Source organism: Felis catus, chromosome A1 (genome assembly GCF_018350175.1).
Source record: "Felis catus isolate Fca126 chromosome A1, F.catus_Fca126_mat1.0, whole genome shotgun sequence".
NCBI classification, from domain to species: domain Eukaryota; kingdom Metazoa; phylum Chordata; class Mammalia; order Carnivora; family Felidae; genus Felis; species Felis catus.
This window is the reverse complement of record NC_058368.1, coordinates 118,784,575-118,798,276: the sequence shown is the minus strand read 5'-3', so window position 1 is coordinate 118,798,276 and position 13,702 is coordinate 118,784,575. Positions and strand designations below refer to the sequence as shown.

At 40.8% G+C, this 13,702-nt stretch overlaps 1 protein-coding gene across 7 annotated transcripts in view; it reads right to left on the bottom strand.

Moving 5' to 3' along the window:
* ARHGAP26 (Rho GTPase activating protein 26) overlaps nt 1-13,702 on the bottom strand; it is a 427,680-nt gene that overhangs the window by 19,812 nt on the left and 394,166 nt on the right. For 2 of the 7 annotated variants that reach the window (XM_019833787.3, XM_019833799.3), the window contains exons 21-22: nt 465-575; nt 300-329 (exon numbers count right to left, since the gene is read on the bottom strand). The exons of 1 other annotated variant lie outside the window; for it this stretch is intronic. In XM_019833787.3, the coding sequence (XP_019689346.1) occupies nt 300-329; nt 465-575 (141 nt within the window). Of the gene's footprint in view, nt 1-299; nt 576-13,702 lie in introns of all 7 variants that reach the window. 4 more of the 7 variants (XM_019833798.3, XM_011282717.4, XM_011282723.4 and 1 more) reach the window with 4 other exon arrangements.

The following is a 13,702-nucleotide window of genomic DNA, read 5'->3' as shown; positions in this document are numbered from 1 at the left end:
CCTCTGATATTATCTTATACCAAAGCACAGAGAGCCCATGATTCTGAGAACCATCCAAACAGGAGGCCGTTGAGGAGGCACTCTTTCCCCAAACTCCAGGCATCACGGATTAATTCAGAAACTGGAGGAAGGGTTCAGAAAGGCGTGGAAAATGCCATGCTGGTTCATGCACATGGTCCCTCCCAGCTTCAGTCTCTTAGGCTGGAATCAGAGGAGGGTAGAGGCTAGTCCCCCCCCACCACTGTCCCTGACCAGCTTTGGATAAACAGGAATGGATTGGTCATCATCCGTGATTTTACCTGGAGTCTTCACGAACCGCTTCTTCTGGCCTGTCAAAAAGCAAGTGCAGGTTTGGATGGCGGGGAACAAAGTTGACGAGGAGGCTGAACACTGCATGAAGAGAGGACCAAGCCAATGAGAGAACAACGGCAGCAACAGAAAACCAAACAAACCCTGCAACAGACCTGATGGGGGATGAGTCGCTGGACGTGGATGAGGTGGGCATAGGGCTGGATGGCGCCGAGAACATGGGCCAAGATGGCGAGAGGGGTGAAGTTGGGCTTGGATTCGGGGGGCTGCAAGACAGAACAACCAGAAAACTTGTCAGCACACAGGGAAACCACAATGGGAGCACGAGGTTCATGGCAGGCCAAATGATGGGGAGCTGGAGCAGAAGAGGGGCACCGAAGCCCAGGCTGTGTCATCAGCGCCAAGTCACAGGTCTCCAGACCTCTGCATCTTCCAAGCAGCGGCTCTTCTGCCGTTCCTTGGAGCATTACTGTGTCTCTCTGACCTGCAGAAATTCTTTCTAGGTCACAGGAGCATCTTCAGTGGTGTCCACTGTGCCCTTGCCCCCTGGTGGAAGACGCCCTGGGCCCACGTACATGAGCTCCCACTCAGACCCTAGCACCAGCCTGTCTGGGACGGGGCAAGCTTCTCAGAGGCCTTCAGCCTCCACTGCTATGTGAGTGGTTCTAAAGTTGTGTCTCAGCAAAAATGACCATTTTTCTGGGCCACACGGGCCATTCAGCCAGGAAACAATTTCCTGTTTACATTTTTTAACTAAATGGGCTGTGTGCCACCGGAGACTTGGAAATCCACTGCATCAGAAAAACGATAGCACATGGAAGACGGGTCTGGACACACACCTCTCAGGAGAGGACATGTGATTTTAGGCGGCTCTGCAGTCCCCCTGGGGTTTGCTTTCCAGGCGTGCTCTCTCTTTTCATGGATTTTGGGAATTTTGATGCTCTAAGAAAAAGCCCCAGAAGGAAGGCAATGAAAACCTAAGGAACTGAAACCTTCAATCTGTCATTTTGTTCTTTGATGGGCAGCTGATCAAAAGCTTGGAGAGGAAATATTAAAACTACTAAAATACAGCTTGTGGATTTTAACTGGTCATGCTAGCTAGCCCTTTGACTTATTTCCACAAATTACACAAACAAACAAACAAACACACAGCTTTAGCAACTCTGTAAAATCGCATTAAGTCACAGAGAGCGCAAAGACCAATGACTGAGAAAACAATGTGGAGATCACCCAGCCACAACACCACCTGCAGTAATGAGCCTCAGCCAACTGCTGGAATGTTCGGTCCAAGCACTTCAGAGAGGTGAAAATGACAGCAATCCAATTCCACTGGAACAGACTTTCTAAACATAGTGGGATTTAGCAAGAATGCATAAATGTCCTACTTAATGGGCCATTCTCAATTTAGGCATGTGGCCCAATAATGGTCCTAAGTGCCTAGGGTTGCAACATACATTCTCATGGAAATACACAGTAAAAATTCATCACATGAGCTCACCAGAAATCCACAGACTCTTTGAATGAAACATTTATTTGATGCCATGATATGCATTATATTTCTAGAATATAAATTCCCCAAGGGCAGGGATTTTTGTCCATTTTATTTACTGTTCTACCTCCAATGCCTAAAATAGTGCCTGTGAGTATTCAAGAAATAATTACTGAGTGAGTACATTAATAAATCTCATTTAACTTACTCAACAAGCCAAGAGGCACAATACAATTCCTATTTTACAGATGTGGAAACTTGGGCCAATTTGAGGCTTGCCTGTAAGTGACAGGGCTGAGGTTCAGACCCCAATCCCCTGGCTTTAAGCCCTGGGTTCTGGCCACCACAGTGTACAGCCTCTGGGGTAGCAGGACTTACTATGTTCCTTTATGCTATGCCAAGCTTCTTTATAGACCCAGCCATAGCACTAGAAGCCTTCTTAACCACTGATTTATGAGTTTCCTTTAGATGCCTGCCACATTTGCAAAGGAAAATGGAAATGGAGCAACAGATTCAATAAGACTCAACACATTGTAAATTCCCCAATTCTGCCTCCAGTCTTCTCTTCGGTGGATTCACATAGCAGATGGAATTCATATAATGCAAGAGATTAAATTTGAAGAGTATGGCTTGTTTCTCTTTTTCTCAATTAATCCGGCAAAAACAAGTTACTGAGCACACAGCACAATCAAATACAACAAATGGAATACAACTTAGCACCTGCCAAGGTCCTTAACTTCAAGAGTTCACGATGTATTTGACAAGATGGGATAGGCTTAAAAACAACTCTACTATAACACAGTAAGATTTGTCAGCTGAGGGATAAGTTACTATCTTGTCAGTTTAATACCTGTTCCCACTTCACTCTGTCTTGAGTCCTGGGAAAAAGTGTGGCCTCCTTTTGACTGTCTAGTCCTCACTTTCTTCTATAGTTACAGCTGGTAAATAAGCAAGGCCTTGCCTTCTCAGGCCTCTCCCCACAACACTCCTCCCTCGGTAATGACCTAGTAGGCAAGGCCTGGCCATGACTTCTGAACTGCAACCAAACCCAGGAACCCGAGCTCTGACCAGGAACAATTTCCAGGTTCAAGAGAGCAAGCAGCCCAGGCCCAGAGGCCTGCACTCATCTGTTCTCTGGTTAGTGGTCAGCACAGGACAATTAAAAAGTTCTTAAGACTTTTTTGTTTGTTTTCTTTTTTGTTTTCAGTGGCTTTTATATGGAGGAAACACCTCCAGCTTCCTATCTCATTTGTACAAGAATTATGCCTTTGGCTAAAGGCATCGTTAGGGACATACTCTATGAACACAATGTGGGTTCTGAATGTTTTTTCACATCCTTGCATATCCAAGTGGTTCTTGGCCAGTAGTACATGGCTGAAATTATCTGGGGGTGTGGCTGGAATGCAGGGTGTTTGAAACCATTACAAGAACTTACTCTTCAATCCCCCTGTCAATTACTATAGTACAGACTACCATTTTTACAGCTAACAGAATTTCATTTGTTTGCTTCTGTTTTACTCATAGCAACAACATGTATTTATTTGCTATAAAATGACCACAATTTAAAATCTATGACTATTGTATTTTAGCATAACAATAGAATGCACACTCCATAGTACTCTGATTTTTGAAACTACTGATAGAATTATGCTGTTTGCTTATTTGTGTTTCAGAATCATGTCAATAAAACTCATGATCTCAACAATGGTATAGAACATTTATTTATGTATATATATAGAATGATGGATGCCGGGGTGCCTGAGTGGCTCAGTCAGCTAAGCATCCAACTTTGACTCAGGTCATGATCTTGCGGTTTGTGAGTTCGAGCCCCGCATCAGTCTCTGGGCTGACCCCTCAGAGCCTGGAACCTGTTTTGGATTCTGTGTCTCCCTCTCTCTCTGCCCCTCCCCCACTCACTCTGTCTCTCTTTCTCAAAAATAAACATTAAAAAAATTTATATAATGATGGATGCCTATAGCAAAAGAATATCAATAATATATAAGTATTCCTCCAAGAAGCAGACAGCACATATTTTAGTTGTGAGACATCTCAGAGAACATATACATGCGAAATACGATGCCCAGAGATAATGATAATGGCCAAGATTTTCTGCATAATCGTACATACCGCTTTCACTACACAAGTGTCTGGCTACATTTACTGAAAAATGACAACAGCAGGCAAAAAATCTCACCCCTAAAAAACCTAAACAAAACACACAAACAACAAATGGTCAGTTTTGCTATTGGCTCTGAAGCTTCTATCAAATTCTCACTTTTCCCACTGAGGCCAAAAATAACAAATTACTGACATTAGGATAGGAGAAAATAATTTTACAACTACAATCTTAGCAGGTGAGTCCCTAAGTCCTCTCTATTACCCTCACAGTCAAGCTGGGAGTATCTGCACATTTTTCACTCCTGGGGTTCCCTCCATTAACGCCCAACTGTAGCAATGACAAGAGCTGAAACTTTAGCTTGGAAGGAACATTTGCTGGTCTAGTTTGGATTCAACTGGAAGGCTTGCATCGGCTTTAGTTAGCTGGTCCACGGTGTCCTCAAAAGGAGTGACAGAGTCCCAGTAAGTCCTGTTGACACTCACTGGACAGTGAAGAAAGAACAGATTAGGAAGATAAGGCTCAAAGGCCTGGCAGCATGTTGGGTTGTGGCAGGTAGTTCAAGTCCACTGTGTGGCATTATCATCAGCTTGACACCCTCCAGTGGTGACTCACTTGAATGATGGAACCTCTGGTGTACTAGCCAGGGCATGCTTGCCTAGTGACTATGGACAGGGCTGCTCCCAATGTCATTATGGATGTGGCAGACCCAGTCGGGTCTCTACTCTATGGCTATTAAAACCCGAACCAGTACAAGAAGAGCAGTAAGCTGACCATTCAGAAGAAAATGATCTTTTTAAAATTCTGATACTCAAAATCACAGATGGCCTTGTAGAAAACTGGCCAACACCAAAGAGCAAGAAAAAGCAATAAAATCGTAATTTGTACCACTAACAGTCACTGTTACTATCTTGGCATATCTCCTTATTTTGGGGGGGGGGGAATACTACTACACACATAGTAGCCTGTTGTTGTTTTTTCACTTAATAAAACATTTTCGAATGTCATTAAATAGCCTTTGCTATCATATTCTTAAAATGGCTACAGACTATTCTCTTGTATGGTATACCCTGATTTATGCAACCTTTCCTTATTGTGTATATTCAGATCATTATCCCCCTGTAGCTATTATAAATAGTAGTGCAATTTACATCCTTGTTGAGGATCATTGACTGTATTTGTTTCCTTAGCATAAATTCTTGGAAGTTAAATTAGTGGGTCAAAGGCTAGAAGTCTTTTTTTAAGGGTGCTGATACAAACTAGCAAATAGCTTTGGAGAAGAGTTCTGCTGAATTGCATTCCCACCAATAGTGCATGGGGGGGGATGCCCCTTCCCTCTCACCATTGCCCCACCAACATGGAGCATCATCATTAAAAAAAATTAGATAGCCTTCCCCCCCCCCCCCATTTGGAAAAGGTTACCTTGGGCTCTCTTCTTTCCTAGTATTTCCAGGGACCTTAAAAATGAATACAATTCCCTCCTCTTGTTCCATCTGGAAGCAATGTTTAACTTTCCAAAGGGCATTCTGCCAAGAAGGCAGTGTAGGGAAGGACACAGGCAGATAGAGAAGTGAAACCTGAGGAGTTAGAGCCCTGGTCACATGGTGTGGCTCATCGTAGAAACACTGGGAGTGGTGGACGGTCAGCCTGTCCCAGAACTCTCTAAGACAGGACTAGACGTACACAAGAGTATCCAGACAGTCTTCTGCCAGGTGTACTATGAAGAAGTCAAAACAATGGCATTTGCTCCTCTCTGCCAGGCACTGGATTGTGATCTACAGCCCTGGTTCCCAGTCAAGGATCTCGGGCCTGGGTGAGGTCCGTGAGATCACTGGCCCAGGGCTGACTTTCATATGCCATCACCACTCCCTTCCCAGTTAGGTCTAGAATAGGAAGGTTCTATTAAATCCAAGGGGGACTCCTTGTCTTCCCCTCTCCCCCTCTTCCTCCTATAATGAGAAGAGAAAATTCCATGGAAACCTGTAAAATCCTATTTAATCTAATCCCAAATCATTGAGTTCTTCTTCCTTGGAAAATATTCCCTTATGTCTTGATTTAAGGCACCATAAAAAAAAAAAAAAAAAGAAAGAAAAAAAAAAAGAAGGGAAATCAAATGTTAGTCAAGAAGAGAGGGCCAAAAGGAATACTGAGAAACTGGATAGTGAATTACAGCAAGTGACACAAAAATGATTTTCATTTGTAAAAAATTGACTACATATTCTTTTGCGTCTGCTGAAGCTTTTACAACACAGAAATCCTACATATGTCCCAACGTCCCGAATTTTTTCAGTATGTGCTTCACAACCTAACAAGAGGAAAATGCCACATGCCCCGGAGTCGCACCATTCTGTATTCTTTTGACTTTTACCAGCATGCCTAGTGTTTACAGATTCTTGCCCTCAGCTAATACATTTTAATGTACATCTTTGTTCCGGCAATGACAGAGTCCTGATTCTTATTTTAAATGAGACAAAATGGTGCAATTCCCTTAAGGCCTTAGAAATTATAGGCAATTACTTTTAAAATAGTTCTTAAATAATTTGCTTTTAAAATAGTTCATCTTATCTACAGTATAGTGGTTCTGTTTATTGGCTTTCAAAAACATTTCTGAAGTATACATTTCAAGCAGATTTTAAACTCAGATGGAGTGTGGTGGAATGGCAAATAATTCCATGATTTAAACAAAATTCATGATCTTAGGATAGGGTATCGGTCATCCTGAAGGTTCTCCAAGTCAATAATTTGAAATGTTTCATGTAGAATAATACAGAAATATGAGGCAGATGGGAAAACTCTGGATTGGAAGTAAAGATGTCTGGACAAAGGTCCCAGTTCAATTGCTCAAAGGACAGAAAAAAAATCTCAAGGGACAGGATGAGCAAGGACAGTTAAAAGCACCAAATGTCTTCACGGTGCTCTATGGTATACAATACTGGATGAGCATAGCATTCTTTTCTGTTAAACCTGAGTGCAGCCCTATAGGCTTTTTCGATACCACATTTCAGGTGCATAAAAATTGGTTCTTATAATTTACTCTCTTTCAACTAGAAAAAAGGTCACAACTTATGAAGTTATTTGTAAAAGTAGGTTGAAGCATTTGGGGGCACTACCAAGAACGTACAGTATATGGTAACATGTGCTGTTTCAAAAGATTTAAATAGTTGTCAAGAAATATCCAAACCTCCAGACTATCTTAAATTGAGTGCATACAATTGTCATTCTCTATATAATGAAGACATTCCCAAAGCAAATGTATTCTTTTAAAAAGGGAAGGAAACCAACAGTACTGCCAGATTCAATCTTCTACTGTCCTGAGGCATAACTTACGGCCACCATTCTAATGCTAGGGAGGTTCAAACACTCTTCTTAAAAGAAATCTGCAAGCAAGAAACTTTACCTCAGGGGATTGAGAATGGGAAACTAGGTACACAGGCATGGATTTGACATTCACTTTTTTATTTTATTTACAGTGTTTTAATTTTTTTTTTATCATGAGTCTGTATTATTTTGTATTAGTGGAAAGCACTCGTCATTAAATGATGTTGGTTTAAATGGGTATCCATATGGAAAAAGTAACACTTAACTTCTCCTTCATATCATACCTAACAAATAAATGATTTCTAGCAGATTATAGATCTGAATGCTCAAGGCAAACAATAAAGGAATAACTGGGAATGTGAGGTTGGAACGTTATCCAACAGGGAATAAAAAGCACTAATCTTAAGGAAAACACATATATATCTGACTACATTAAAATTAATAAATTTTACTTATCAAAAGACAACATTAAAAGAGAGTAAAAAGACAGCCTACAATATATAAACAGAGCACTCATAACCAGACTATACAAAGAACTCCTAATGATCAGAAGGAAAAAGACAACCAAGTAGGAGATGGGCAAGCAACTTGAACAGGGACTTAAGAAGAGAAAATGCAAAAGAACAAGTAAGTGCTTAACCTTGCTGTAGTACAGGAAATGTAGATTAAAACCATAATGAAGTAATTCTGCGCAAATACCAGAATGACTAAACAGCTAACATCAAAATGCTGAAAATGCCAAGTGTTTGCAAGATGTGCAATGTCAGAACTCCACTACTTTGCTGGAGGAGGGATGTCAATTGCTACACCAACTTTGGACAGTTTGACTTCATCTGGCAAAGGTGAAGATATCATTCTCTATGATTCAGCAGTTCCATTCCCAGACATACACTCTCAAGCATGGTGCATACATGTGTCTCAGAAGAGATACATACAAATGTATACAGCAAATTATTTATAAAAGCAAAAACAGGAAACCCAGAAGTTCAGTAAAAGAAGAATGGAGAAATAATTTTAGTATGTTAATACAATGGTAAACTCTACTATAATGAAAATAAATAATGACTAATTTTAATAAAGCAGGGACTCTTAAAACCACTGAACAAAGGAAGCCAGCTTAATAAAACAAAATATTATATTTTATGGATGCATACAGTTGATCATTACTTGTAGATTCTGTGTTTGTGAATTCACTTACTTGCTAAAATGTATTTGTAACCTCAGAATCAATATTCATGGTTTTTTCATGGTCGCTTGTGGACACATGCAAAGCAACCAAAGACTTGGGTCACTCTGAAGCATCTAATTGGCACAACGCCATCTGAGGTGGAAGGAAGGGATGGTCTGGCCTTCTTGTTTCAGTCCTCCAGAGTTTCTAAGGGCAAGAAGATGTGCCTTATGGAGAAAACATGTATTTAATAAGCTTTGTTTAGGCATGATTTACAGTGCTGTTGGTCATGAATTCAATGGTAATCAATCAACAATAATAGTAATAAGGTGTACTAATTAGTTTACAAAAATATGGTAACTACAGACTCAGAGGAACCTAACCCTGTACTTCCCCAACTAGCAGTATCCCCAGTGGTTCAGTATTTGCTAACTCAGTGTTTGTATTGACTTTATTTGAACACAGCTACTGGACATAGCAAGACTCTGCATTTAAGAGATAAAAATATCAATAAAAACATGGAGATGATTACTGTAAACATCCAATTAGTGGTTCCTTTTGCTGTGGGGAGAGGGAAAGAGAAAGCAAGAGATGCAGACAACTCTGGGGTCTTGGCAGGATTGTACTTCTTTTTTTTTTTAATTTTTTTAACGTTTATTCATTTTTGAGAGACAGAGCACGAGTGGGAGAGGGGCAGAAAGAGAGGGAGACACAGAATCTGAAGCAGGCTCCAGATTGAGCTGTCAGCACAGAGCCCACGTGGGGTTCAATCTCATGACACAAGATCATGATCTGAGCCAAAGTTGGATGCTTACCTGACTGAGCCACCCAGGCACCCATAGAATTGTACTTCTTAACCTTGGTGGTGGTTATGTGTTTGCTAAATGATAATTTGTTAAGCTGTACAATCACATTTCATGCACTTTTTTACAATAAAAAACGCGTGCAAACCAATCTTAAAACATACAGACAGTAAGTATATCAACATTCTCTGGGTGATGAGGATAAAGGTAATTTTTATTTTGGGGCCTTTCAAAATACCTCCCACGTTTCCTATAATTAATAGGTAACATTTATAACCAAAAACGAAAGGTCACTAGTAAAAATAATCTCCCTAATCATACAAATGGCTACATTTAATCTCTGGAGGAGGGATGTTTCATAGAGGTAAAATGACAGTTCCATCCTTCTTGCACCAATCTGTGGTTTGGGTTGCATAATGCAGTTGGCAGCTCCCAACTATTGGGCTGTTTCTCTTCTTTTTCAGTCAAATACACTCAGTGCGTATTTACTAAGCACCCTCCATAGGCAAGAACTAATTTTTCCATCCTGCTCTCCTCATTGAGAAACGACGTTGACTCCTCCAGGGACATTTTTATTTTGGTAAAGTTATTACAGTAAATCAGTGGTGTCTTCCTTTCACCCGGGCATGGGGAAGTGGAATAGGACATTGTCCAGTGTCACATTCTGAGTAAGCTGGAAAACATGTTAACAACACTGGCTGAAAGTCACTGGCCATGTCGCATGCTTTTCTATATGGTCTACTTTTAAGGAATATTTCCTGTTTGGACTAGGGGGAGGAAGAGAAGAGAAAAGGATTTACTAAGAATCTAAATGTCCACCGCTGAAAACAAGGGAGGGTCCAAAATTAGCAGTGGTGGCCCAGGATACTTCAGCTTAAAAGTAACCCTGGGGAAAGGAGATTCCTTGAATAAGAAAGCCAACTTATCTTACCATGTTCCTAACTCTCAGCAGTAGAAAAAACACTTCGGCTAAGGATAATATTCAGGACGATTAAGTTAAACTCCTGCAAGCCTCCAAACCTTGGTCCAGATACACAAGAGGAATACGAGGCAGAGAGAGAAGCAGACACCAACTTCGGTGGAAAGGGCAACCGTCTGACTCTCCTTTTCTCCTCCCAAGCAAATAGCTGACTTCCCTCTAATTCTAGTGTTGATTCAATACTCTAAACACTTGCAAAGCTGTTTCTGATTTGATTTCAATCTGCTCAAACATCTTCTCTACTCCATTTGTATCTTCCATGCACAGCCTTGCACCTTCAGTGTGACCATGCATGAAACCTGCATTCTTGCCTGGACCATGTTCCGTTTCTACAAAGCCTGGCTCACGCTGAACAGTGAAGGAATACAATCTCACTAAGGCTGCACAGTGGTTTCTGCCCCTTGTTCATCTGGTGCTGAGGAGCTTATTGACTCGACTGGAAAAAACTTTAAATGATTTTCCAGCAAAGTCACCCTTTCCAGTGGAAAAAAAGGGTTTTAACATCTGTGAATAAAAACAAACTGAAGGAAAATGATTTTTATATTCTGCTCTAGTTCTTACATTCCAAAACGAAACACCCACTGAGATGTCAATGAAAAGAGACACAGCAAAACACCATTAATTCTGATCTCACAAAGTTAAAATGTACATGTATATATATGTGTGTATGTGTGTGTGTATTTATTAAAAAATATGAGGCAGATCCAAATTACTTTGGACAATCTTTGGCAAATTTACAATGTAAACAAGATTTTCAACATAGGTATTTAACTTAAAAGGACCATTCTTGGTGATCATTTCAAAATGCAAATCTGATCCTGTTATTTATCTGCTCAAAACACTTCAATATTTTCCCTTTCCTCTGAGGATGGAGACCAAAACCATCTCACTTAGACTATGATAAGAATCTCTAGCCTGGTTTCTTTACCTTTTACCATTCCGGTCAGTCCCACGACAGGTTTTAAGTACACAAACGTCCTGAGCACACGGGTCAATAAATATGTGTTGAATTTGGAATGAAGAGCAATTTCCTCCTCAAAAACTTCCAACTACCTACTGCAATAGAGTAAATTATTCACTCTGGTAGAGTGAAAGATGTAGTTACAGTCTACTCCTGGCCACTAGTTTTCCCACTCCCCTTCGTCTGTGCCACCCCAAGTGATCCAGGTGGAGCCAATGTCCCAATGATTTCATCACAGGGGCAGGCATGTGACTGGGGCTGGCTGGAAACAGTGCCGCCCTTCATATGGCCACAGCGGCTGGGTCAAGGGTGGCCGTATAACTGATCACAGTTTTTCCTTGGGGTCTGACATACAAATGCTGTTTTTTTTCTGGAAGCAAAAGCTGAATGTATTGGCTTAGTGTGACCAGAGATCTTTTTCCCCATTACATGGCAAACATCTGTCGGCAAATGAAGTTTAAGAAAAAAAAGGAAGGAAGAAGAGCCAAGCAAAATAATAATTTGGGTTCCTGGGTCCAATTGTGCTCGAGGTTAGATCCACCCTGAGATTTCCTAAAATTGTAAGTTTTTAACTTCCACTTTTTCATTAAGCTAGTTGGGTTTCTGTCATTTGAAGGTCTTTCACAATAAAACCCTGATGCTCTTCCTAATCTACCTTACTTGCCCTCATGCTCCAAGAGCTTTCCAGATGAGTAAGATTTTTCTTAAAGGGTCACATAGTAAATATTGTAGACTCTGGACCAAGAGGCAAAATTGAGGGAATTCGGTAGTTACTTATGTAACCAGGTAAAATATAACAGCTTAAAAACGTAAAAACCATTCTTGGGGCGCCTGGGTGGCTCAGTCGGTTGAGCGTCCGACTTTGGTTCAGGTCATGATCTCGCAGTCTGTGAGTTCGAGCCTCACGTTGAGCTCTGTGCTGACAGCTCAGAGCCTGGAGCCTGCTTCAGATTCTGTGTCTCCCGCTCTCTCTCTACCCCTCCCCTGTTCATGCTCTGTCTCTCTCTGTCAAAAATAAATAAACATAAAAAAAATTTTAAAAAATGTAAAAACCATTCTTATCTCATGAACCAAAAAACAAAAACAAAACAAAAACAAAATCAACAGGCAGCTGAATGGATGAGGCCCACCCATGGGTCTTAGTTTTCCAACTGCTGTTGTAGCCAAACTGGTTTATGTGTGCCATAAACTTGTGCTTTCAGCTTTCTATCACCATGATCTTTGCTGATGCTGTTTTTCCCTCCTGGAATGTCTCTTCCCTTGCCCCTAATCAATGCCTACCCACCATTCAAAGCCCATTTTCCATGTGCATTCCTACATGAGGCTTCTCTGGCATCATACTAAGTTCTGTATTTCTCCTCTGAATCCTCAAGAAGTAATATTTCCCTTCTGGTCTTGACCCTACCTTGCACAGTAGTTATGGCACACTATGAACGCTCCCTAAGTTTCTTTGGAATTGACAATATATAAAGGCTGCGTTAAATAAATAAATAAATAAATGCTCCATAGAATCAAAGTACTTAGTGAAAAGAAAGGAAATATGGATCTACCAGAAGTCAAACATAAGACCCTGGTAGTCAGGGAAGCCAGGTATTTCTAAGTCAGAATTATCCGATATCATGTAAGTGGTTCTCAATCTCGTGTTGTCAGCACAGCTCTGCACATAGCCCCTTGTTTGCTTGCCTAGGATGGCTGCGCCTGACAAGTATGACAGAAGGGGCGTTTCACACATTCTGTTTCTGGTGGGGAGGGACACAGGCACACTGATCCATGTTGATGGACTCCTGCATTTCTGTATCAAACCTGATAAAACCTCAGGGGTGCCTGGGAGGCTTAGTTGGTTAAGTGTCTGACTCTTAGTTTCAGCTCAGGTCATAGTCTCATGGTTTGTGGGTTTGAGCCCCACATATGGTTCGGTGCTGATAGCACAGAGCCTGCTTGTGATTCTCTCCCCCTATCCCCTCTGCCCTTCCTTGCTTTCTCTGTCTCTCTGAAAATAAATAAATACTCTTTAAGAAAAAAAGAAAGAGATGATAAAAACTCAACACTGCTAAAATGAAGAAAAAAGTTTAAACCAGGCACCATTTAAAACTTTCAGGTATTTTCAGTGCCACAAGTCTCAAAGTTTGGAAATTTTTGTTCTTGGCTATATTTGCATTTCCTCTTGTAAAACTGTAGCATATATTTTCGCAAGACCTATTCATTTAGTTATTCTGAAGAGTGAAATTAATTAACAAAAAACTTGTATGTCCATTCCAGGCAAGGTTTTGATGGTTACTTAATATTTTTGCCTCTTACTTTTGACATCACTTGTCAAAACTATCATCACCACCAACATGTCAACATTTACTCATTGTGTTTAGTATTCTTAGGAGAAGAGGATATAAAAAAAAATAACTTTATTGAAGTATACTTTACATACAATAATGTTCACCCATTTTAAGCATACAACATTGATAGAGTTGAGTAGTTATCACCCATAATCTAGTTTTAAAATGTTTCTGTCAGCCCCGAAAGGTCCCTCCCGCCACTTGCACTGAAGCCGTGCTCACATTACCA